The sequence below is a fragment of the Aulonocara stuartgranti genome (genome assembly GCF_965226115.1).
Source record: "Aulonocara stuartgranti genome assembly, chromosome: 23".
Classification (NCBI taxonomy): domain Eukaryota; kingdom Metazoa; phylum Chordata; class Actinopteri; order Cichliformes; family Cichlidae; genus Aulonocara; species Aulonocara stuartgranti.
Window position 1 is genome coordinate 18,558,576 of NC_138958.1, and position 27,200 is coordinate 18,585,775.

A 27,200-nucleotide genomic window follows, 5' to 3' on the forward strand; every position below is an offset into this window, starting at 1 on the left:
CGAAACTAATTCTGATAGCTCATTGTCTATGAAGTAGAGCTGGGCGATAGAACGATAGCGATATGTATCGCGATATAACTTTTACTCGATAGAGAAATTAAACTATCGCGATAGACCTCGCCGCTCTTGTCCTCTTTAAAAAAAAAAAAAAAAAAAGGTCAGCAATCCAAATTACGTAGCGCAGAGCCGAACCAATCACAGCCGCAGCGTCACGTCGCGTGACTTGTTACGTACAGCACAAGTGCCAAGTCGCACATGTGTATTTGTTTGGGAAGCAGCCAGCCACCGTACCGCCTGGGTAATGGAGGAAATGAGTGTGCCGACTAGAAAAATCAACCGAGCGTGACCGAAGAGAAAACAGATGATGGTTCCAATGCCGGAGAGATTGTCGAACGGAAGAGCCACAGAAGTTCCGTAGTGTGAAGGTATTTCGGCTATTTCAAGTCTGACAAAAAACAGAGTAGCGTGCACTGTAAATTGTGCTGAAAACAAGTCTGGAAATACAATAAACTGGTGCATGCGTCACACTGTGCGCCACGTTATTGTTTCGGTGAAATGAATTTCTACAATACTGTTACTGTTAATTCTACTCTCTGCAGTGTTTAAATGCTTACATATACACACAGTTACTGTCCCTCCACACATACGACTCTGTTCTGCTTCTATGCCCCAGCTTTGTTTACTTTTTCCCACCGAGGCTTCTAGACTTCTGATTGGCCAACATTTCTGCACGGTTAGGAATCTAGCGCCACCTGCTGGTTCACAGCAGCGTTTTCCTTCATTTCTGCCTTTATGTGTGGACGGGATTATTTTTTAAAACAAAAACGGAAAATCTCAGTTTTCAAAAATACCCGTGTACGTGTGGACGTAGCCTCAGTCTCTGACTGGAAGCTCTAATTCGTCATTCGGCTTTTGTCAGACTAAAGTAACTGTTAAAACTGTTTGAAAAGCTCAGCTATACAACAAGGAGAGATTGAGAATTTCCTTTTAGTTCTCAGTTTATTTGATATTGACAAAAGTTAGTCAGTTTTGTCTGTTCTTCTGTAAAACAAACTAAGATTTATTTTTAGAATTAATATTTTGTTTCTAAGTGGAATTGACAATTTAGTCTATTTCGTTTGTTCTATTTTGAAACTTAAACGCTTTAGCGGCTGCCTTTTGTGTAGTTTGCAATATTTGCCTTTTATTTATCTGAAAAGGTCTCATGTTCCTTAAGTACATCTACCCTGTTGAACTTCATCCATCCATTCGCGTCCGCTTAATGGATGAACTTATTATGGGAAATAAATATTTAAATAAAAACAAGCTGCTGATTATTTCACATTTAAATCTTACAAATATTGTTATTTGGCTTATATCGTGATAGATATCGTTATCGCCTGAAATGAAAAAAACATATCGTGATATGAAAAAATCTTATATTGCCCAGCTCTACTATGAAGTTTTAATATAAAAATAAAAACAATATTAAAAGTTTGGAGAAGCTTAGATTTACCAGTGACACTTCAGGTTTCACTCAGTGCACATTCTGTACAGTAAATCACACCATATTTATTAATTGAGCACCTTCTACAAAGCTGGACTGCAGTTTGAATTTCTTTATAGGTAACTTATGGACAAAGATAAGGAACCTTTTCTTGAACATGCAGTAAAACAATCAGGCGCTGTATAATTTGATGGCTTATTGTAAAGCAGAGTAACTCAGCTGAATGTTTTCACGCAGACTCACACAGTGGCGTCTTTAAAATATTACCAAAGTAGACAAATGGGAAACCTGATGTGCAGCTGCTCATCATCATGGATGGCTGGCTTGTTTTCGCTCTGGGTAAGAAAAACTGAGCTTTTCTGATTGTTGCTGGCAGTTCCTTAATTCGTCACTTAAAACTGAACCAACTCAAATGCGACTCTCCTTAATTTTTCATAGATAAGTTTGAATTAATGCACATAAACAACTGCTATATATATATATATATATATATATATATATATATATATATATATACACACACAACATATCAAAAAACTTATGAAATGCATTGCCTTTCTTTGTCATCGTTTTTTCAGACTTAATAATACAGTTTTTAATGATAATTATCTCAGTAAAAGAATGTTAATAGTGGTAATTTCATTGTTTTAGTTCTTTTACTGTGTCATTGTTTTTATAATTAGTATCAGTAGTAGTAGTAGTATGCTATGATACATTGTGCTACAACACATCACTCTAATCTGACATACCTTTTCATAGATACTTTTTGTTCCCACAATGGACATACTAAAGTCAAGAAAACGCAACAAATGATAACTATACTATGAGAGAGTGCTGCAGTTATTTATTTGTAAAAAATGTTTGGAATCATGTATGATTTTCGTTCCACTTCTCACGTGTACACCACTTTGTGTTGGTCTTTCACGTGGAATTCCGATAAAATAGATTCATGTTTGTGGCTGTAATGTGACAAAATGTGGGAAAGTTCAAGGGGGCTGAATACTTTTGCAAGCCACTGTATATACTTACAACAGTAATACCCCCCCCCCCCCCCCCCCAACCACCACCAAAAAAAAGCATTAAAAGAAACTGTAATTGAAAACAGTCAGTAATCAAGTAAGACTAACGTTGTTTCAAGAGGAAAGTGCAAATTACATTAATGAATAATATGCATCAACAGCTGCATCAAGGTATAATACAAATATATGTTTAGGACCTTATGCCTGACAGGTGTGCTCACCTGTAACAGAATGAAAAGTTGTTATGCAGATTTGTAGAAAATAGTAGGAATGATTGCCTGAAGTGTTCTTTTTTGGCAGTGAGGTTGTGTCAGTCTGAGGGAGAGTGTGGAGTGCAGTGGGTGTGATGGTTTATCCATGATGGAGAGCAGTTTGTTCAGTGACCTCTCTCAAATGCCTCCAAATTCTAATTAATGATGTTTCCAAACTTGTGGATTTGTTTGTTGATTCTGCTGGTATCTTTGGCACTGATGCTGCCCACCCAGCAGACAACAAAGTGGTGCTTGTTTGAACTGTCAAATGTGCAAACATATAAGATCGTGACATTTGTATATATTATATTATTTTATACGGCATATAGATGTCGGCGCTCATAGTGCCCTAGGCAATGTTTATATAAAGTATCGTCAAGATTTGCCACTCGACTAGGAGGACAACCTACAAACATGCACTATGTCTATAACATTCATAGTTTTGTTTACAATTAATTTGGAGCAGTGACATCATACTGTAATGATCAAAGTATCTAGAACAGTGAGTATTTTTTTTATGGACTTCTTTTCCATGACCACTGACTGCACATAAAGTAATGCATCCATCACTCATCGTTTTACAGCTGCCTGCTATAACTGGAGAACGTTCCAGGATCTGGTTATGAAGGTTGACTTGAATGTTTTCCCTCTGTATCACATAAAAGTCAACACAAGTCTGTGAGCTTCACCGATGTTTGATGTTCTCCATTTATCACATTGGTGCTATATTTCCTTGTTTATAGAGGCCATTACCGTGTTAATCACTTTACTCTATAACATCCTGAAGGCACAGAAAGGACAGATAATATTGACCTCTGACAATATCCAGCTGCTGCTTGTGAGCACGACTCCAGGTATTGTTGACATTTAGGTCATTGCATAGACTACTCTGGTGTGGTTCAGAATGTGCAGCTGTGCTTATTTCCAGCTGTAGCAAGCCTGCTGTTTTAACCTGTGTTGCTGATCTGATTCCACTACAGGACCTTTAAAGTCAAAGTCAGCTTTATTGTCAAAGACCATATATACAGTCTGTAACAACCCTTATTGTGTTATAGCACCTCTGTGCGGGGGGGCTGGGGGCTACTATTGTAGTAGTTGGGGGAGTCTCCTAGTGGGTGTGTGTGTCAGTATAGCGTGGCAGCAATTTCATGCAGCTCGTGTTCTGTTCACACTTGTAACGGCCTGGCGCCGGCGACTACCGACATGTATGTACGGACAGAGTAGAGCCGTGGAGACCTGGCTTGTATGGTCTTATGTTGCTGACAACGAATAAAGGTCTGTTGCTTGATTTAACTGACTGGCTTCGAGTTTTCGGCTAACCTCCACACCACACGCTCGCTCGGACCTGCTAGCCACTCCTTCTTCGCCAGTCTGCTGTTACAAGTCATACAGAGGAATTTGAAATTGCAATGCTACCATGGCTCTCTCGCTGCTCTCTCACACAAACTCGAGACCTGCATTCACCTCTTCCCTCTGAACCCCCATACAAAACTGAACCACCACCATTGGCTTTTCACTGACTGCCCCCCACCCCTCACCCCCACCCACTTGCACACAAACTTGCTCTTTATATAATTGTATAGTATTGTGTTGTACATAAGACTCCTATTTTATTTTTTATCTTTATATTGTTTTAGTGTACACTGAGGGCTATGTCAATTTCAAATTTCTGTGTATGGCTGTACATATGGTCTTTGACAATAAAGCAGAATTTGACTCTAGCTTGAACAACTATCACTGCTCACATGAAAGCCACCTGTAGTCAGAGTCCCACCCCTTAATCAAATATCGTCTGTCTCAGAAGAAGTCAATGAGAAAACTTTATTGAGACTGCAGGGGAGGAGAGTTGTGCCTAACCCATTCCCATAGTCATAACCAGCAGTGCAACGCTATAAAACATGAAAGGTTAATTTAACCCTTGGTAGTACCTAAAAAAAAAACGTACCCCTTATGAGGTCCTAGAGCCAAAAATCGACCACGCCATAAAAAGTGCTATAAAAAGATTATACATTAATATTTTATTCCACTTTAAATTAGCCAATCTTTCAGACCTACTTCTCCTTGAAATATTCATGTCAAGTTTTAATTACATTTCGCGGATTTTAACCCTTTATATCCCGGTTTTGTCACATGAGCGCACGGCCGTTTTTGGCGAAAAAAATGAAAAAATTAAATATTTTCCATAAAATACATTTGAAAGTTATATTTTATTGTACTTTTAATTAGGCCTTTGGGTGGACCAAAGATTGATACCAACAGTCATTTCGATCGCCTTTTATTTTTTTTGCAGGAGCGCATTTCATAAAATGCACACACTATCGGTCCCAATCGACCACGCCCAAAAAAGTGCTATAAAAATTTTTTATATTAATATTTTATTCCACTTTAAATTAGCCAATCTTTTAGACCTACTTCTCCTTGAAATATTCATGTCAAGTTTTAATTACATTTCGCGGATTTTAACCCTTTATATCCCGGTTTGGTCACATGAGCGCACTGCTTTTTTTGCCCCAAAAAACATAAAACTTGAATATTTTCCAAAAAAAACATTTGAGGTAATATTCAATTGTTATTATAATTAGGCCTTTAGATGGACTAAAGATTGGCACGAACAGTCATTTCGATCGCCTTTTTTTTTTTTTTTTTTCAGGACCAGAAAATGGTCTCCAGGCGGCAAATGCTCCTCCTCTAGGCCGAAATAAGTGCATGTTGCCGGGGTACGTCGCGACGATCACCGGGGCACGATCACTGGGGACTGCTTTTTCCAGCCCACACGTCCGATACCACGTGACAATAAATACGTCATTTCCTGTTGACTAAAAAAAAAAATGCACCCTCTCGTGGTCCTAGGGACCAAAAAATGGTCCCGTCCGATCAGCGGGCGAGGCCGCTGCTGCACGCCGGAAATGAGGCTTCATTTCCCGCAGGTCTTTCCAAGAAGCCCGCTGTTTTCCAGCAGGGATCAAATGTGGAGCAAGGGCGCCACCCGGTGGCCAAATAAAAAAATTACAATTCTAAGGCCTTGAGTCCAGAATGAAAACGAAACCTAAGCCGTCACACAGATATTAACGGTAATAATTGTGCAGTGAAAAATAGCGAAAAATAGCGTTTATAAAGGGTTTCAATGGGGCGATTTATGGCTCTAGGACCTCATGTGGATGGCGGTTTTTAGCTTAGCCACCTTAAGCTAATCGAATAAACGGAGACGGCAATTCTAAAGAAAAATGAAAAAAAAAAAGGGTTGGAAGGTTTGGCTATATTCTATTCAACACAGTGAAAATGGCCTAATATTAAAAAACGCTGTGGATGATAAATGGCCGTAGGTACTACCAAGGGTTTAATATAGTTCTGACTTTCTCCATTGGACCAGCCCAGGCATCATCATTAAGTAAAATTTTATTAGTTGGTTGCAATTCCACGTAGAAGATCTGAGGATCATTAGTCTCATTCTCCACAAGTTACAGTGACATGTCAGGGGCTCCACATTGACATACTGTGAAATGTAATGACTTGAGTAGTCCTGATTTTACCTGCACTGCCACCATCAGATCATTTTAATGTCCAGCACCTGTAAAACTATCTGAATCAGCCTCAGCTGGGTATTGTGTTTAATACTACAGATGAGATGGTATAAGTTCATGCCAAGTACAGTAAATATTCTACATGCTAAACAAAAGCATGTTAATATCGTTAGGTTCAAACTGATCATTGTAATTCTGATGTGTTTCCCACAGCTATTCCTTTAGCCTCCTTCACAGCAGGAGCAGAGTTCACTGGAACAGCAGCCATCCCTGATACTGCAGCTACTGCACTCCTTCCTACTGATGTTTCTGATCATTCTACTACTACACAAAATATTACCACAGTACAAACGGTTAGAACAGAGGGTACAACTATAACAGTTCCTAACAATACCACTTTATGTAATATTTTTAATGTATGTACCAGTCCACCAGGCACTGATCCAACAGCTAACTCAGAGCATACTTTAATAACAGAATTTGTCACATCAGAACATCCACAAACTACTTCTGCTACCATTACCAGTCCTGCTCTTACAACCACAGATTTTACCAGCCCTTATACTATCTCTAACCCCATGACTGAGCAAATGCCTACTACTTACTATGCTCCCACTAATACTACTTCTAACACAGGTCCATACACTAACATTACTTTAACTCCTACAGCTAATACTACTATAACTCATGAAAATACTACTACATACACCTCTCCTGATACTGCTTCCCCAACAATTCCCACTAGTGCAGCTAAACCTCACACTATACCTTCTACTACTACTACTACTACTACATCTCCAACTACGGTTACCCCTCTTAGCACCACTTTCCTGAATTGTTCTAATGGTGGGAAAAACCTGGATGGTGTCTGCATCTGTCCTGATGAATTGACCGGAGAGACATGTTCAAAAACTAAGAAAAAAAAATAACAAAGACTGAATTTTGTTACAAGGTGACAATAGACAATAACTTTGTCATTATTAAAAATATTTGGAAACTGGTTGTTGGCAATAAATTACCTCTTTTATTGCAAGATGTTGTGATTTGTAAATTAAAAGTCCATGTAGTGTAACAAATTATATTGTGTTTGTATTTTAATCTCATTTATCCACAGCTTATGCTACAAAGATGACTCAAAATCCCTTCAGTCTGATTACATTACTGTCATCTTGGATTTATCTGCAGCCAAAGTTTTTCTGTTGACCAATACATGGTTTAATAACAGATCTGATATTTGTGAGAACAGTACCAATGAAGCAGTTTTAATATGTTGTTTCATTAAACTTTACATGAATTATTTATTTCAGTGATGTGAGGATGCAGGAAAACACCATCAGCTTGTCAACTGCACTGTCTTGACTTTATTGTGAGACACAGCTTTTAAACTAGCACAGACCCATCTCAGCTGTAAACAAACAATGACAGATGGTTATCTGAATGCCAATATTCTTTTGCTCTTGAGCATGCATCATCCATTTGTTGTGATTTTTTTTTTTAAAAAATATAAATCACTACGTATTGTTTTCTTTTCAGAGTCGGACATAATTCTCTAAAACACAGTTTGTATTTTTATGGATTTGTATTAGACAATTCCTGCAAAAAACAGACGTTAGGACAATTCACGTTCAACTCTACACTCAGTGGCCGGTTTGCATATTCTAATGGTTCAAGGTTCAAGGTTCTTTATTTGTCACATGCATAGTTATACAAGTATAACACACAGTGAAATGTAGCCTGACACGCTCCTCGACATGTGCAAAAATTGTGTGTGGGGGGGGGTGTAGAGGAAGAACATTATATATATTTATATACAGACATATAGTATATACACTGGGTGAATGTGCAGTAGTAGCAGCAAGCAGGTGAATTCTGTACATTAATATGAATAGACATCTGACTATTTTACAGGATAGACAATATAAACATATTTAAAATTAAAGGAATTGAAATGTACATTGTGCCTTGGTTTAGAGTGTCTGGAAGAGAGTCCTGTCTCAGTCAATTATAGATGATGTGAGAGGGCGGGTGTGTGTGTTTAGGGCACGGATGGCTTGGGGATAGAAGCTCTTCTTGAGTCTCTCTGTCCTTGCCCGGAAGATGCGGAACCTTCTACCAGACTGCAGAAGTTGGAACAGTTTGTTGCCAGGATGGGACGGGTCCTTCAGTATCTGCGCTGCTCTAGTCCGGCATCTCCTGGTGTAGGTGTCCTGAAGCGGGGGGAGAGCAATCCTGCAGCAGCGTTCTGCTGTACGGATCACTCTCTGGAGAGCTTTTTGGTCCTTCACACAGCTGTTCCCAAACCACGATGTCATGTTCTGTGTGAGGATGCTCTCCACCGCGCCTGTATAGAAAATCCTGAGGATCTTTGGAGAGACCCTGAACTTCCTCAGTTGTCGTAGGTGATACAGGCGCTGCCTGGCCTTTTTGGTCTGGACCTGAATGTGGGCAGCCCATGTCAGGTCTGAGGAGATGTGGACACCAAGATACTTGAAGGACTGCACCCTCTCCACTGGAGCTCCATTGATGATGATGGGCTTGTAGTCTCTGTGCTGACCCCTTCTGAAGTCCACCACCAGCTCCTTGGTCTTGCTGACGTTCAGCTGGAGGTGGTTGTCCTGGCACCACGATGCCAGATTCTTCACTTCATCCATGTAGGCCGCCTCATCGTTGTTGGAGATGGCACCCAACACCACTGTGTCGTCAGCAAACTTCACAATGGTGTTGGAGCCATGGGTGGCCACACAGTCTGAAGTGTAGAGGGAGTAGAGCAGTGGCGAGAGGACACATAATGAAAAGTGTGAAGTAGGAACAAGTAGCGGTAAGTCATCCCCTCAGTCCAACATCACTCTATCAGGTACAGCACAGTGTAGTGATGCTTCTCTTTCTGTTACTATTCCCACTCAGCTGGTAAACCTCGGGCTTTAACCAGATGCTTGTTCATGAATGGATCAGCAAATTTCAGCCATCCACAGATCTTCCAGTGTAACCTGACACTCAGTGACATACAACAAAATGTAAGAAGTGCAGCTTTTTTCATCTGAAGGTAGATTGAAAGTCTTGTATAACTGAGGTTTAAGAATATTGCTTTGAGGCAATCCTGTGGAAATGCAGCTTTGAGATCCCATGCAGAGGAATCCAGATTGTCTTTCTTCTTTCAGCTCACAAGTCCAGCTGATTTAGAGATGCTGGCAACCAGCACTCAGATTCTGACATCCAACCCAGAAGAGCTGACAGCTGAAAATGTTACAGCAGCAGCTGAGATCGCCAACACACTGCTGCTGTCTGCAAACGCCACAGAGGTACAAACATTCAACAAATCTTAAGAAAAAAAAGAAATGAAGCTTTAAATCAGTGTTAACAAGGGTTTGGTCATGATTTATAATCATGTAACGTATTAATCTTAGTTCATATTTTTGTTTCTGCAGAACGTCAGGGTGGCAGCAGTAGCAACAATAAGTCAGCTGCTGAATGCCACTGTGCCAGATGATACCAAGGCAAAAAACGCAAGTCTGGGGTAAACCAAACAAATAATAAAATCTATATTGATGGTTACAAGGTTCCTAAGTTCTCATGTCTCATCGTATCTGTGTCATCTTATCTTACTTATATGAAGCTTCTGTCATGGTTCGGATTTTGAGGAAGAGACTACGACTGGGATATAGTTTGGGTCAGCACAGATCAACCAAATTTCCTACACTACCGATTTACTGTCTGGCATCAAACACTTTAAACCGTATTGTCTTAAACACATATAACCTCTTAGCTCAAAATTCACCCCCAAAATAAACAGCAATGAATTTAGTCAGACTAATATGCCCTATTTTAAAACTAATTACTCAAGATCAGAACAGAACAGAAGCCCCACTGAGTGAACATTTAATTTAGTGTAATTTCCAATTCAGCACCTTTGGAGATCCATCAACAGGCGGTGCTTACCTCTCATACTTCGGGGCCCATCACTCAGTCGGCCTCCTGGCTGTCCGTCTGACACCACTTATACCCCAGCCAAGCTCCATTTGTCCCTCCTCAAACCGGGTTTTTCGGCACCAGAATTGTCATGGTTCGGATTTTGAGGAAGAGACTACGACTGGGATATAGTTTGGGTCAGCACAGATCATTTATTAAAACACACATTACAGTGTGGGAAGAGCCGGACTTCTTCTTCGTTTGCACAAAGACAGAAAGCTTTATAGTCATTATGACGTCACACAGTTAGACCTTACTGGCAATGATAACAGTTCCTCGCACTCAAAACGTTCTCCTTATATGGACATCAACTGCTACTTTAGAGAAAAACAAGTGTGTATTACATTGTGCACTTTGTGATAGTGTAGCTCTCAGAGAGACTGTCCTAAGACGACCTTTCTGTTCTTATTAAGTGTGTGTGTGTTGTTACAGGCCGGCGTACGTGCAGAACTGAACGCAGACAGGCCGGTGTCCAAGTACTGATCATCTGTATGCATTAATATTTGCTCAAAGTAACATAGATGTGATTCAAAGATTATTCTGTCAACTGATTCAACAATGGTAAATGATTAATCAATGATAGCTGATTATAAGAATACAAAATAAAATATCTCCTGGTCACACTTCCTATTGTGTTTGGTTTAAATTAGACCCTTTTCAATATTCTCTTTTTGTGGAACAATTGTTTAAACAAATACAGTCACTGGACACTTCATTAAATATAGCTTGATTGTACCAGGTTGGACTGTCTTAAAAACTTCATAGATTCCACAAGGTGCTGGAGATTTTGGCCCATGATGTCATGACAGCATCACAAAGTTGGTGAAGAGTTTTTGGTTTCACACCTTTAATGCAAATTCTAAAGGTGCAATATTGGTTTGATATATGGTGACTGTGGAGGCCATTTGAGTACAGAGAACTGAATGAATTGAGCTTTGCGCATTATCTTACTATAGGCAGCAATCAGAAGATGGGTACATCAGAATCAGAATACTTTATTAGACCTAGAGGAAACTATGTACTTGGGGTAAATGTGCATATTATGGTCATAAAGGGATGGTCATGACTAGTAGCAATACCAAACTCTGACCCTGCCATCTAAATGTCATCAAGACTGATCAAAACAAATGAGATCTTTCCAGCATTCTGTCGTCCAACTTTGGTGAGTTTTTGAATTGTAGCCTCAGTTTCCTGTTCTTAGCTGACTAGAGTGGCATCCAACATGTTCTTCTGCATACCCTGGTTGTAATGACTGGTTATTTGACTTCCAGTCAATTAAAGCAGGCTGGCCATTCTCCTCTGAGTGTAGGTCTGTTATACTGAAAGCCATTGCTGGAAAGTTTAAACAATAACCCATAATATATCGACCGAAAACAAAATTACGCAATTTTTTTTTTGGGGGGGGGATCTGTTTTAAAAGAAGTGATTTTTTTTGTATCATAATTTGCTGATAGGATTCAAAGTGTATAGATATCTAATTTTAAACAACTGTGTTTTTGTTTTTTTGTTGTATTTGTTTGTTTATTTATTTTTTGTTTTTTAGAATTGCTAAAAATAAACCTGGTGCTTTAAAATGATTAAGTATTACATTTCAGAGGGACTGGCAGCTGAACATTAGAAATGACAATGCTTTTTGTATGTTATCTCCAGGCTGACGGTGACTCTGGATCAGCTCTCTGTGAACCTCAGCCTCAATCTCAATGCATCTCAATCTCAGATAGTTCAGCCAAACCTGGTGGTCCAGTCAGCACAGATTTCTGCTGCAGGCACTCAGGGAGTCCAGTTCACTTCTCTTAAAGGTCAGTGAGAAACTGTGTCAAAAAACCCAGCAAAGTGTGCTGCTTTTTTATCACAACATATTCCACTAGGTAACCCCAACATACAGTTTCGGTCAAATTTGACACATTCTGGCAGCAGTACGAATACCTTAATAAATTTAACATTGAGGGCATATCTGTTCAGACAGATTTAAGATCCACAGGTGTGTGTCAAATTAAGGAACAATTGTTGTTTTAGGGAGTCTTGAAACTGTAAAACTTTGAATGCCGTGTCTGTGTGTATTTTTTTATGGGACAGTGGTGACAGAGTTACAAATGGGGACCTTGATTTTGTCAAGTGTCACTGTGACCGCCAGGCAGGATATAAATCAGACTCAACAGGCAGAACTTTACAAAAAACCACATCTTTATAGGTGGACAGAATAAATAGAAACTAAAGTGGGAAAACCTAAGAATTTCACTGACAAACAGAACAGACAGCCAGAGATGAGGGAGAATGTGATAATGAACAGAGGGAGATGCAGACACTAAATACAAGAGGGACACAGGGCAAGAGGAAACACCTGGGAAACACGGCTGGCAGCTAATAAATCATTTTGAGGTCAAATCGAAGTTTTTCTCTCCAACAGAATGCAGTTTATTTCAACTATTATATGTTAGTTTTTTTTAGTTTTAAGAGTATGATCATGCTAAAAAAATATCCAATGCTGGTTTATTTCTCACAACAGTAAAGAAAGGGGCTGGTCGATGTTGGATGACCTGTATACACTTTAATTCATGTCTTTAAAATGATGGTAGCACAAACAAATGTTTTATCAGCACAAACCAGCACAAATATAGCACAGTTGACTGACACCAATTTTGTTTGATTTTGTTGATATGGAGTGGCTGGTTGACCTAGTGTGACCAGCAGCAAGGTTTTCTGCAACTGAGTTTCCAGTTTTTCTGGATCTATTTTTGTAAAAGCAGCAGTGAACCCCTCTGCCTCCAGGATGTCAGTCCCATCTATCTATTGTTTGCAAAAACAAAAAATTATGGACAATAGGTTGCCAGTTTGTCTATCCCTCCTTACCTAAATGCAGCAGCATGCTTTTCTGTCCCCTGAATGCCACGTTGTCTGCCATCTATCATTTGCCAAAAAAAACTGCTCTACCATCTTTCATTTGCAATACGCAGCAGCAAATGGATGCCAGGTTCTCTTTCTCTATCCCTCATTCGCAAAATGCAAAAGCATGTTTTTCGACCACTGGGATGTTAATTTTCTCTGCATCTCTGCATTAAACTTTCTTTTTTTCTTCCCCTGTGCCATTCATTTGCAAATGCAACAGCGAACATTCCTTATACTGGGATGGCTACGATATTATTTCCTTCTTTGCAGAGTGCAGCAGCAAACCTTTCATGCACTGGCTTTCTGGTTTATCTGCCATTTGTCTATCATTTACAAAATGGAGCAACTATGAACATTACTGCCACTGTGCTGCCAGTTAATCACTCCACTAGCCCTTCTTTCCAATAAACAGCAGCAAATGTTTCTTGTCACTGGGTTGCCAGTTTCTCTGCCATCATTCCCTCCTTTGAAAAATATAACAGTTAATTTTTCTGGCATTGAGAGAGCAGTTTTCTATTATCATTCCCTCATTTGCAAATTTAGTATTTAGTATTTATTAGTATTTATTTATTTATTGTCATTGTCAGAGAACAATGAAATTGCATTTGGGACATTTGCAGCAGCAGTCCTGTTGGGACCGGGGTACCAGGGCAACTTCCAGTAACACATGGCTAAGTTTTACAGCTCAAGGTCCTTCTTTACAACCATATGGTCTTCATTCCTCCAAAGCTTCAGTTCAGAGTCAAGCCATGTCGCTATGTGATTAGGGTTCTCTCATCATCCGGAATTTCCTTTGATCTCTTCTCACACCATTCATTCCTAATTTTCTCAGCTCATCTGGTCCACTCAGCGGAATCCTTGACCACCCTATTGAGGCATGGGTCACTTATCATTGCAAGCCTGCCTACACAGTAAAAAACCAAGTGTCAATTTTACACTTACAGAGTTGATTTTAACTCTGCTTCAGATAACATTTGGTCCCACTCAAAATTAGAGTTAAATTTACTCTATGGCCAGTGTTAACTTTTCAGTGTTAATTGTACTCAATTTAGTGTCAAAATTAACAACAAAATGTGTAAAAATATTTAACACTGAGGGTTATTCACACTGTTCAGAGTAATTTGATTACACTTTATAGAGCTATTTTTACTCCAAATTTAGTTTAATAATAACGCTCTATATTACTAAATAACTGTGATCTATCCTCCATTATGGAAATAACAACAAATATACAGGTTAAAGTAACAGCATTTATTATGTTTCTCATTTCAGTGTCATTTAATTAACGTAACAAACCTTTAACTGTATGATGTACCAAAGACATAATGGGCCCTAAAGAGTTCATCAAGGGCTCCTACTGAACCTGTAGCTTTACATGGAAGTGCATGATTCTCAATCACAATGAAGGTGTGAATGCTGCTTCTTGTGGATCCCTGAGTAAGAAGGTAGGGCTGACTGCTTTGGGTGATGTTGTCTAGATGCTGCTGTACACTGGTTCCAGCCTACAACAACACATTAAACAACAGTATTAAGTGACTATCCTCTGACAGTAGATTAGCTCAACTCACTGTCCATGAAAATAAAGGTGATGGAAAGTATATTTTAAACAACATACCTTTGGGAATTTGATGAGGTTATTGTCATGTCAGCCTCAAGTATGTTTCTCATCCGTCTTCTGGTTGCATCTCTCAGAGATTTGGTTTTTCCATACTCTTAAACTTTTCTACAAAATAGAAACATTACTTAATATTACTTAACATGTCATTAACATTGCTATCAGTTAATTTACACAAAATACATATTTCTTACTAAATAATGAGCAAAACTCAAAAGTAGTGTATGCCTTTGGCATTTGCTTAAAATAATATAAACTAATAAAGTTAACTTTATGGTAATGTTACCCACTTTTTCTGAAAGTACGTTCGCTTATGTAAGCTAATTAGCGATTATTAGCTTACTGATAAATAGTAATTTAGTTGTTCAAACTGTGCGATTTGACATGTGACAATGATATTATTTAGACAGCATTTAGAAGAAATACATAGTTAAAATGTTTTAGGTTCATATTAACGCAGTGAGAAGATAACGAACATCTGAACTTTTAGCAACTGCTAGCATGTAGCTACTGGAATGTCATTAAACCTATGGGTAAATGCTGCTAACATGTCCTCACTCGACATCAGTGAAACTATAAAGAGCTATTTAGTTTAAAAATACCTTTTAAACAATGTTACCAGTATGGGAATGTTAACTTCACTTACCTGACGTTGGCAGCTCTTCGGAGAAAATTCCCTGCGTATTAGAGCTCTGAGGCCGCACACGCCTGCGGACTGGTAATAATCCACTGTGTGGAGTTAAGTCTTCACTGCGTGACTAACAAAATTTACACTGACTTTTAACTCTGATGTTAGAGCTGGTTTACTCCTCATAGAGTTGTAAATACTCTATCTAGGTTAAAATAGGTTTACTCTGAAATATTGACACTCCATTTTTTACTGTGTACCAGTTATATTTTTGCAACCATCTTTGACCTTAGTAATGCACAGTCATTACTGCTTCTAGGGGATGTCTTATTTGGAGATGTGCCCAGCCTGGGAGCTTCTGCCAGTCCCCTCTTAAGCCTTCCCTAAACTGCAGCCTTAATTCATGTTCAAGCCATCTGCCTTCATCCATTGAAAATGCTGTCAACCCTAAAATGAGGATGTTAGCCAAGCTAGTGGAGATATTTCATTGGTAGTATTAAAAACAGTCACTAGCTGAGGCTGATTCAGATATACACTAACTGTATATTATAATGATGATCTGATGGTGGCAGTACAGGTGAAATCAGAACCACTCAAATCATTTCAGTACATTTCATTAGTAATGGTCAACGTTTTTCAGTCTGAAACAAAGATCTGCATAAAATGACAAAAATATACCCAATACTGAAATTTATTTGTGCAGAGCTGATGAAATGTCACAGCAAGAGATTCTTTGAGTAACACTATGATTTTCTGTAAGTTGTGGAGAACAAGACCAATAATTCTGCGGTCTACTATGTAGTGTTGCAACCAACTAAAAATATTTAACTTAACAATGATGCCTAGGCCTAACCCACGGAGAAAGTCTGAGCTGTATTATGATAAACTTTTATGTTTTATTGGATTGCACTCTGGGTTATTATGACCATGGGAAGGGGTTAGACACAAGTTTCCTCCCTTGCAGCCTCAATAAAGTTTTCTCACTGACTTCTTCTGAGACAGGCTGTATTTGATTAAGAGGTGTGACTCTGACTAAATGCACATGTTGTGTGAGCAGTGATAGTTGTTCTAGCTGAAGGTTCTATTCAAACTTCTGTTGTGATATCTGACAAGAAACCCAGATTAAAACAGCAGGCTCTTCTACAGCTGGAAATAAGCACAGCTGCGCAGTCCGAACAACACCAGAGTAATCTATGCAATGACCAAATATCAACAGTAACTGCAGTTGTGCTCACAACCAGTCACTGGATATCGTCAAATGTCACTATTATCGGTCCTTTCTGTACCTGTTGGGTGTTATACAGTTAGACGATTAACACAGTAATGGCTTCTACAAACAAGAAGACACTAGCAGCAATGTGATAAATGGAGAAGCTCATAGACTTGCATGATAGCAGTTAGTAAAATGTTCAATTCTAACGAGATGACTGTGAAAGCAAAAGCACAGTGTTGACTTCTATGTGAGAAACAGACAAAACATTGAAGTGTGACCTTCATAACCAGATCCTGGAATGTCCTCCAGTGATTTTTTTAAAGATTTTATGGGACTTTTTTTAATGATTTAATAATGATTTAAGGATATTTTATTGACATGAATGATTATTTAAGAATTGTTCTGAATTTCTGTATAAGGACATATATGTCTTGATGCATGCTCAATCATCCAGGTAAGTCAGTCCCAAAAGATTGATTCTCTTGATCTGGATGTAGCGTTTTCAGTGGGATAACATCACTCATTCATGTGACTTCTTCAGTCTCAGCTGACTGCAGGTTATGAGGTGCCGTAAGGGACATTATTACTGAAACACTCTCACGCACACTACTGAAATTTTATCTCCCACACACACTACTGAAACGCTCTCACACACTCCACTGAAAACCAAGGCATTTCAGTTGAACAGGAAGTTGTTTCCTGACAAGGAAACTGAAGGAAAAACTGGTAGATATCTTGATCAGGATTTTATTTACATCAAAATCACATTTCAAAATAAAGTCTAATCCTCCTATTTTATTAAACAAGGATCATGGGATGTGGAACCACATAGAGTCTGCCTGTGACAGACAGGATTTTAACTATTTAATTCTAAGGGTGCCAACCATAGATTCAAATTCTGGAGCTTTGATACCACCTTTATTGTATTCCTTCATAAGCTGAGATCTTTCAATGCAATGGGTTTTATTCCTCCACAAAAATTCGAAAATAACTGTGTTAGCCTTATTAATGTTTTTAGAGGAGATATATAGAGAGTGGCAAGGATAAATCAATTTGGAGATGCCTTTAGCTTTAGATAGGATGTTTCTGCCAAAGATAGTGAGGTCTCTGGTTAACCAGTGGCTAAGTGAGTTCTTCATCTCCATGTTACAGTTAGCAGAGAATACACTAATATTTCTAATTAGGTTTTTAGATATTATCAGCCCTATATATTTAAATTTAGATTCAACTCTAACCGAAGCTATTGAGGATTCAGAGCTTGCATGAATCGGGAGTAGTTCACATTTTTTCATATTAAGAGATAAACCATAAGCTTTAGAGAAAATTGAGTTTTCTCTACCACTGATTTATCTTTCAAAAAAATAGATGTATCATCTGCGAATTGACTTATTTTGAAGTCTTTATCAAAAATTGAAATTCCTTGTATGTCATTAGAGTTCTTGATCAATAGTGTTAACAGTTTGGTTGCCAATATAAAAAGCTTAGGGGAAATAGGACATCCTTGCCAAATTCCGTGTTGCACCTTGAATCCATTTCTGGATTCAAGGATGCTAATATATATGGTAAGTAAGTATGTTAAGTAATGCGGCTGCTTCACTTAGGCTACTAGCACAGCGGTCCCCAATCCCCGGGCCCTGGACTGGTACTGGTCTGTGAGTCGTTTGGTACTGGCCGCAAGAGTTGAGGCTCCGGTTTGACATTTATGGTTTTCAGGGTTTTTATAATTTTTTATCATTATTTTTATATCGTTTATATTGTTAACTCTGTTTCCCTGGGTCTTTTTCCATGTGTTATGAACAGAGATGGGCAGTAGCGTTACTGTAATCTGATTACTTTTTTCAAGTAACGAGTAAAGTAAGGGATTACTATTGCAAAAACGGTAATTAGATTACCGTTACTTTCCCGTAGTAACGCTGCGTTACTAAAACCGTGATTTTTTTTTTTGCGAGAATGTCTCACGACAGTGACGTAAGCGAGTGCGCCGTTAGTGACAACAGCTGTGTGCAGATCAACAATGGATCACATATCGATTGTGGGAGAGAGTATGAGCGTGCAGCGTTTAAAGCGTGGAAGTACTGACCTTACTTTGAGTTTGATTCCATAAAAAGTGACAAAAACATTAGCGTCCATCGTGCGTGGGAAGAAAACTTCTTTTTACAGCGAAAAAAAACCCTAAACTTCCAAGCAAGCACCGAGTGCGCAACGACGTAATGGGAAACTCACAGAGAAACTCGCGGATTCTTCAACTGACCACGGCACACCTGCACCAGGGTAAATGGTAAATGGCCTGTATTTATATAGCGCTTTACTAGTCCCTAAGGACCCCAAAGCGCTTTACATATCCAGTCATCCACCCATTCACACACACATTCACACACTGGTGATGGCAAGCTACATTGTAGCCACAGCCACCCTGGGGCGCACTGACAGAGGCGAGGCTGCCGGACACTGGCGCCACCGGGCCCTCTGACCACCACCAGTAGGCAACGGGTGAAGTGTCTTGCCCAAGGACACAACGACCGAGACTGTCCAAGCCGAGGCTCGAACCGGCAACCTTCCGATTACAAGGCGAACTCCCAACTCTTGAGCCACGATCGCCTCGTGGTAAACCTCCGCCTACCGCAGTCCTGCTTTACAGGTGAAAATAGAGCAACAGGACCGCTGAGTCTTTGACTTTATTTATTTTCTGCTGTGTTTTACTTGCATCTATTTGAAAGAGTGAGTGTAAACACAAAAAATATTTTATTTTATGTGCTGGAATGTGTAGAAAATAGGTTTAAATGTTAAACTAATTTATTAAACTCAGAGAATGTTGCATGTAATTAAATTTTTGCTTGATGCATAAAGTTAAAAGATTAAAACTGATAAAACAAGTTAAAAAAAAGAGACTTTTCCATTTGATTACATTTTGTATGATGGATTATGTAGAAAAAGTAGAATTGGGCTGAAAGATCTATCGCTTTATCGCTTTATTAAATCGTGTTTTTAAAAAGTAACTAAGTAATTAATTACTTTTGAAAATAAATCTTCTTTTTTTGGTACCGGTACTGGTTTTATTTTATTGTATTTATCCGCGACACCTTAAAGGCCGATCCTTGAAAATATTGTCAGCCATAAATGGTCCGTGGTGCAAAAAAAGGTTGGGGACTGCTGTACTAGCAGGTTGCTGAGTAGACATCCTTGTAGTGGTTTGAAATGTACCACTTTTTCCGTTAGTTTCCTTGTCAGAAAAAAACCTGTTCAGCTGAAATGCCTCCGGTTTCAGTGGAGTGCGTGAGTGCATTTCAGTAGTTTGTGTGAGAGCGTTTCAGTAGTGTGTGTGACTCTATATCAGTAGTGTGTGTGAGAGCATTTCAATAGTGTGTGTGTGAGAGCATTATGCCGATGACACCCAGCTACATTTCTACTAAACCCAATTCATCCCTCCCACCTACCTCCCTCTCAAACTGTCTTATTGAGATTAGATCCTAGTTCTCCTCCAATTTTCTCAAACTCAACAGTAATAAAACTGAAGTTTTACTTCTTGGTACACCATCTACCTTAACCAAATCCCACAGTTTTTCCATTAACATTGAAAATTCTCCTACCCTTCCCTCCCCTCAGGTTAAGAGTTTGGGTGTCATACTTGATAATACTCTTTCATTCCAGTCTCACATTAATTACATAACCCGGTCTGCATACTTCCACTTACGTAATATTAACCAACTCCGTCCCTTCCTTACTCTCCATGCTGCTGCCATCCTTGTCCATAGTCTTATTTCGTCCCATATTGATTACTGCAATTCCCTCCTATTTGGTCTCCCTAAAAGGTCCCTTCATAAACTCCAACTTCTTCAAAATTCTGCAGCACGGGTCATAACCCGTACTCCGTTAAGAGCTCATATTACCCCAGTTCTTCAACAGCTTCACTGGTTGCCCATAGAAGCCAGGATAAATTTTAAAATCTTGCTTCTTATATAGTGTATCCATAAATCCTTCATATTTGTGTGACCTGCTGCATATCACCACTGTTTCCCGCCCTCTCAGATCCTCATCTAATATTCATCTTACTGTTCCGTCCTCACGCCTTATTACTATGGGGAACAGAGCTTTCAGTCGCTCTGCTCCTCGGCTCTGGAACTCTCTTCCTCCAGCCATAAGAAATATTGACTCCCTTTCTGTATTTAAGTCACAGCTCAAAACACATGTGTTTAAACTGGTTTATTCGCTTTAGTGCTGATTTTATCTGTTGTCAAGCTCTGTTTTGCAATTTTAACTTATTTTATGTATTTTATGACTATTGTTCCTTTTTTTTGTTCTTTGTAAGGTGACCTTGGGTTTCTGAAAGGCGCCCCAAATAAAAAAAAAATGCATTATATCAGTAGTGTGTGTGTGAGAGATAAAATTTTGGTAGTGTGTGTGTGAGAGCATTTTAGTAATAATATCCCTTACGGCACCTCATAGCAGGTTTCCCCAACCTTATAAATAGTACATTTGCATAATGACTGAAACTAGCACCACTGACAAACAATAGGGCATGAGGTCAAGCAAATTGTCCTGACCATTGTCATGATCAATGACAATTTATCAATGGCATGAGTACCATTCACAGAGAGTTGGGGAATGGCTGTAATCACAACATTGTTAGATGGAGAATGATGTACCCTCAGGGCCCCTCCTCAATTCAGAGATGGTCTTGTCCTTTTCACGTAAATGACCTCCTTGACTTCAGCTTGACTCAAACCAGATTGACTCTCTGTCCAGGGTGTGTACATCTTTATCATTGAAAGAGTGTCCACTGGCCTGTAGGTGTAGACTTTGGATGCCTGGGCTGACAAGTTAGCTGTTCTGTGTCGTGCCATCCGCTTAGCCAGATTTATAGATGTATGTAATGTATGGATGTATTTATGGATGTACAATGATTGCAGCAGTTAAATACCGTCCTTCCTGCCATATCATAACAACTGTTCATAACTACTAATTAGAATCGATTCAACATTAATTAACATAAAAAACATTAAACATTAACATGTCTGTGAAGGTTCTCAGTCATCCAGGTCATTGTAGTCAAAGTTGCTTGAAGACGTTTCACCTCTCATCCGAGAAGCTTCTTCAGTTCTAAGGTCAAATGGTGGGGAGTCCCAGATTTAAACCTAGTGGGAGTATCCCCCCGCAGAAGGACAAAAAGGACCCCCTGATGATCCTCTAATCGCCTGAGCCACACCCAGTTTCATACCTTGAAACAACAGTTCTAAGACCAGTTGGTGGAGAGTCGCAGATTTAAGCACTAATGGAACTGTCACTTAATCCAATTTCGATCATCTGCTTACTGACATTTGCCAAGTTATGAAAATGGGTGTGGGTCATTATCAGCTAAGGTTCTGGATGAACCCATTGTGAGACCTTGCCCCACCCTATCGTGTGACTTACTGAGATCAAATGTCTCAATTGACTAGCTTGACACACATCCTCACTTTAGGTTTGGCAACATTTTTTTAGTAGATAAATGTAAATGGCTTAAACATGAATGAGCTGCAGTTTGAAGAAAGGTTTTGAGGGGATGGGTGGTGGCTCCCAGGCCTGGCAGATCTTGATGTGCTACTGAGAAGTGAAGAAGTGAAAGAATGGAAAAGGGTCAGGGAGGGTAAGGTATGGAAATGAGAACGAACAGCTTGTAGAACTGGGTGGTCATATATAGATAACAACTGGAAGGGGCATGTTTCGAGGCGTGGTGCTGCTCCTGAAATTCACATAATTTATCTCCAATTCACTAGCTGGGCCAACGTCTTCATGTTAGAGTTGAAAGCATAAGTATAATAAGTACATATAGGCAAATGGCTTAAACATGAATGAGCTGCGGCTTGGGGAAAGCCCTGAAGGGAACTGGTGCCAGCTTTTGGTGTGTCAGATCCCAAAGAAGGCATCCCTTAGAAGTACAGGGTGGGCCATTTATATGGATACACCGTAATAAAATGGGAATGGTTGATCATATTAAAGTCCTGTTTGTGGCACATTAGTATATGTGAGGGGGCAAACTCCTTAAGATGGTTGGTGACCATGGTGGCCATTTAGAAGTCGGCCATCTTGGATTAGAGATGGACCGATCCGATATTACGTATCGGTATCGGTCCGATACTGACCTAAATTACTGGATCGGATATCGGAGAAAAATAAAAAATGTAATCCGATCCATTAAATATCACGAAAGCACCTCACAAAACTTGCAACACGCCTTAACTCACCTCAGAACGTTAGCACGTCGGAGCAGTATGCATCACGTGATAGAGCGGCTGTGGCATGCGGGACCTGTGGTGGTCTGGATAGCATTTGGAGCTTTGCTAGCAACCCGGCATTTCATCTCCGACAAAGTTATCCCGAGAGAAGTAAAGCAAGTGTGTAAGTCCATCTCTGAATGTTTGTAAAGCATTCCTGCGTTAAGCTTAACAAGCGACTGCCTCTTCTCGCTGCTACTTCAATCATGAAACTGCTTAACGATCAGCTGATCGGCTTTTCTGTCGCGAGTCCGTCTCTCTGGTTTGTTTTTGGCCCACTTTGCACCAGAAAGAGGAAACCAGCGGCTGAACAACAGAAGCACGTTTAAGCTTGATCAGCTGTTGTTAGAATGTATTTAATATTAGTTTCTACTCGAGGATCTTTTTCTACATAGCTGACGCTGGTAACTGTGCAGGGGCGGATCTAGCAAAGTTTAGCCAGGGGGGCCGATAGGGCATGAACAGGGAAAAGGGGGCACAAAGACATACTTTTCTTTCTTATTCTCATTTAAAATGTCGAGCTTTTAATAAATAATTATCTGACACCCAAAGTTTTAATTTGATGCAAAATGAATAGAAGTCCATTACTGTATATAGTAACTATTAAGTCTAATATATATACCCTAGTAAGCTATAGTACTTTTTCCTTTGGGAAGGTACCATCTGTGCAGTCTGCAATTCTGTTGAAGAAAGATGTTGAATCTATTTAATATTTCTTGAAAAATAATTGATTTCTGTGCATTTTTTTCACACTGCATCAAATTAAGGTTGATTACGTCGATTAAGCATCATGAGGTGGAGTGTGAGGGGTGGTTCCCCATTTTTTATTTATTTATTTTTGTTGTTGCTGGGAGTTGGAACCCTATTAGTTAGGTTGCTTAATATTTATGCTAAGTACTCTTTCAAATACCAGAATAGGGAGGATGGTGTAGGTTTAAGTTTATTAGATTGATCAGTATTGCTGAACTATGAAATAATTTTTTTTGCATACAGGTATAACAGAATAGCTTTAGTGTAGTTGTTGTTTTAAACTTGAGTATGAACTTATACAAAATGCGGCAAGATATTTAAAAAACAGTTTTGTTGATTAAAAAACACTATATCGGATTCATATCGGTATCGGCAGATAACCAAATTTATGATATCGGTATCGGTATCGGACATAAAAAAGTGGTATCGTGCCATCTCTATCTTGGATACAACTTTTGTTTTTTCAATAGGAAGAGGGCCATGTCACACATCAAACTTATTGGTAATGTCACAAGAAAAACAATGGTGTGCTTGGTTTCAACGTAACTTTATTCTTTCATGAGTTATTTACAAGTTTCTGACCACTTATAAAATGTGTTCATTGTGCTGCCCATTGTGTTGGATTGTCAATGGAACCCTCTTCTCCCACTCTTCACACACTGATAGCAACAGTGTAGTTTCAGGTGCTGCACATCTCGTATCGTCACACCATAGACAATTGCCTTCAGATGACCCCAAAGATAAAAGTCTAAGGGGATCAGATTGGGAGACCTTAGGGGCCATTCAACTGGCCCACGACGACCAATCCACTTCCCAGGAAATTGTTCATCTAGGAATGCTCAAACCTGGCACCCATAATGTGGTGGTGCACCAGCTTGCTGGAAAAGCTCAGGGAACGTGCCAGCTTCAGTGCATAAAGAGGGAAACACATCATCATGTAGCAATTTCAAATATCCAGTGGCCTTGAGGTCTCCAATGATGAAGAATGGACCCACCATCGTTGTACCCCATATACCACACCATACCATCACTTTTGTTGATCCAACAGTCTTGGAGGGATCCATCCAATGTGGGTTAGTGTCAGACCAATAGCGGTGGTTTTGTTTGTTAACTTCACCATTCACATAAAATTTTGCCTCATCACTGAACAAAATCTTCTGCGTGAACTGAGGGTCCTGTTCCAATTTTTGTTTTGCCCATTCTGCAAATTCTGTGCGCTGATCTGGGTCATCCTCGTTGAGATGCTGCAGTAGCTGGAGTTTGTAAGGGTGTCATTTGTGAGTAGTTAATATCTGCCGAAGGGATGTTCGACTAATACCACTCTCCAGTGACATGCGACGAGTGCTACGCTGTGGGCTCTTGCTAAATGAAGCTAGGACAGCCACTGATGTTTCTTCATTAGTGACAGTTTTCTTGCATCCACATTTTAGCAAATCCAACACTGAACCAGTTTCACGAAACTTAGCAAGCAGTTTGCTAACTGTAGCATGGGAGATGGGTGGTCTCAGAGGGTGTCTTGCATTGAAATCTGCTGCAATGACCCGGTTACTGCGTTCACCAGAAATCAACACAATTTTGATCCACTCCTCACGTGTTAACCTCTTCGACATGTCAATGGCTTAGAACAAAGAGAAACTTGTAAATAACTCATGAAAGAATAAAGTTACGTTGAAACCAAGCACACCATTGTTTTTCTTGTGACATTACCAATAAGTTTGATGTGTGACATGGCCCTCTTCCTATTGTAAAAACAAAAGTTGTATCCAAGATGGCCGACTTCTAAATGACCAACATGGTCACCAACCATCTTGAGGAGTTTGCCCCCTCACATATACTAATGTGCCACAAACAGGACTTTAATATGACCAACCATTCCCATTTTATTATGGTGTATCCATATAAATGGCCCACCCTGTAGTAGTAACTGTGTTATGAAGGTCTAAAGATATCTGCACTAACCGGTAGGCAGGCTAGCGAAGATAAGTAGCCCATGGCCTCAATAAGGTGATTGAGAATTCCATAGAGTAGAGTGGATGAGCTTGGAAAATTTGAAATAAATGGCAAGAGAAGAGATCAAAGGATATTCCGGACAACAAAAGACCTTGATAGATGATCGAGGGTAACCCTTGATCAGGTAGCGACGTGGCTTGACTCTGAACACTGGTCACTATATTCTTCATTTCCAGTTAATACTTGTACAGCTGCTGTTATTGTGTATATATTTATTTATATTTCTTCATACATTCTTATATAGTTATATATTGTGTATTAATTTATATATTTTATCTTATTCTTTCCCAGTTAAATTTACCCTTCATTCTAATTTGTGTTGTACAGTTATTTCCTTTTTAACCTTAATTTATATTTTATTCCTTCCTAGTAAAATTTACCCTTTTTAATTTTTCATATTTATTTCCTATCTTATTCATAGCCTTTTCCTTTTTTGTTTTCTTTAGGTCACGAGCAGTTGTCCAAGCATTTCACTGCATATCGTACTGTGTATGACTGTGTACGTGACAAATAAAATTTGAATTTGAACTGATTAGAGGAGAACCTCTTTCCATAAAGATAACCCACAAAACTGGCAGAGAGCCAAGTATAATGTCACAGTATGCAGAAGCAGACTGTATGTATTGTGAATAGTGGAGCCAAATGCAGAAACAAAGGAACGTGGATCAAAACTTGAATTAACAAAAAGCGAGATGTTTAATATGGCTGATGGAGAAATACAAAGCAATGCACAAGGCAAACAAAGACGAGACTAAACAATAACCGGGAAAGCTAAAAATAAACATAAAACCCTAAACATGAAACTTCATGTGGATACAAAGATACCTGTAACATGGAGACATGGCGCAAAACAGAACAGATGACCTGACACTGAGCAAAGGAGGACAAAGGGCTAAATACACCAAAGGGTAATGAGGGAAGTGGAAACAAGGGAAGTGAAAACAGCTGATTAGAGTGAACATAGTGACACCACAGGGGAAGCAAAACTAAACACAATGATCATGAGACCTTATAAAAATAAAACAAGAAACAATGAGAGACTTAGACATGGCACACAAACTTGACAACATGGAGTATGCAGACAAGAAACACATGACATATTGACACTGAAGACAAGAAAAGACTTATAAATCAGGAGTTATAGAAGAAGTAAAACTAGAAAAAAACTCAACTAATCTTAACTAATAGTGGCAACACAAGAACATAAGATATAGAAATAGAAAACAAATTCAAAACTGCTGGGTCACAGACCCAGCCCCTGACATACAATTCCACCAAGCGGCTGAACCTCATAGAAGATGATAATGCCATTTTTGATGTTGTCAGAACCACAAGTCACCTTTGAGAGCTGTCTTGAATAACTGTGTCAAGGAGGGAGGGTTTAGATGGCGCTAGTGAAAGCACATGAGAAGTGAAGGATCGCCTTGAGGAATTATGTGCACGGTGGTGTCGGGGGTCTGGGTCTGTGACCCAGCATTTTGAGATTATAGTCCTTTTGTGAACTCATTGTGTTTGGAATGTTTTAGTTTTTATTAGTTAGTATTTAGGTATTCTTTGCTGTGGCTGAATACTATTACATACACTTCTGATACTACTTCCTCAAC

General features: G+C 39.3%; 1 protein-coding gene across 1 annotated transcript in view; it reads left to right on the forward strand.

The window, feature by feature from the left end:
* Nucleotides 1-1,797: 1,797 nt before the first annotated feature.
* The window catches only part of LOC309700552 (adhesion G-protein coupled receptor G7-like), a gene marked incomplete at its 5' end in the record, with an annotated part of 37,901 nt that continues 12,498 nt past the window's right edge, over nucleotides 1,798-27,200 (forward strand). The window contains 9 exons of the mRNA XM_082524151.1: nucleotides 1,798-1,825; nucleotides 5,407-5,543; nucleotides 6,451-7,189; nucleotides 7,864-7,955; nucleotides 9,074-9,095; nucleotides 9,182-9,291; nucleotides 9,436-9,576; nucleotides 9,703-9,791; nucleotides 11,894-12,042. Coding sequence (XP_082380277.1) covers nucleotides 1,798-1,825; nucleotides 5,407-5,543; nucleotides 6,451-7,189; nucleotides 7,864-7,955; nucleotides 9,074-9,095; nucleotides 9,182-9,291; nucleotides 9,436-9,576; nucleotides 9,703-9,791; nucleotides 11,894-12,042 — 1,507 coding nt within the window. The remainder of the gene's footprint in view (nucleotides 1,826-5,406; nucleotides 5,544-6,450; nucleotides 7,190-7,863; nucleotides 7,956-9,073; nucleotides 9,096-9,181; nucleotides 9,292-9,435; nucleotides 9,577-9,702; nucleotides 9,792-11,893; nucleotides 12,043-27,200) is intronic.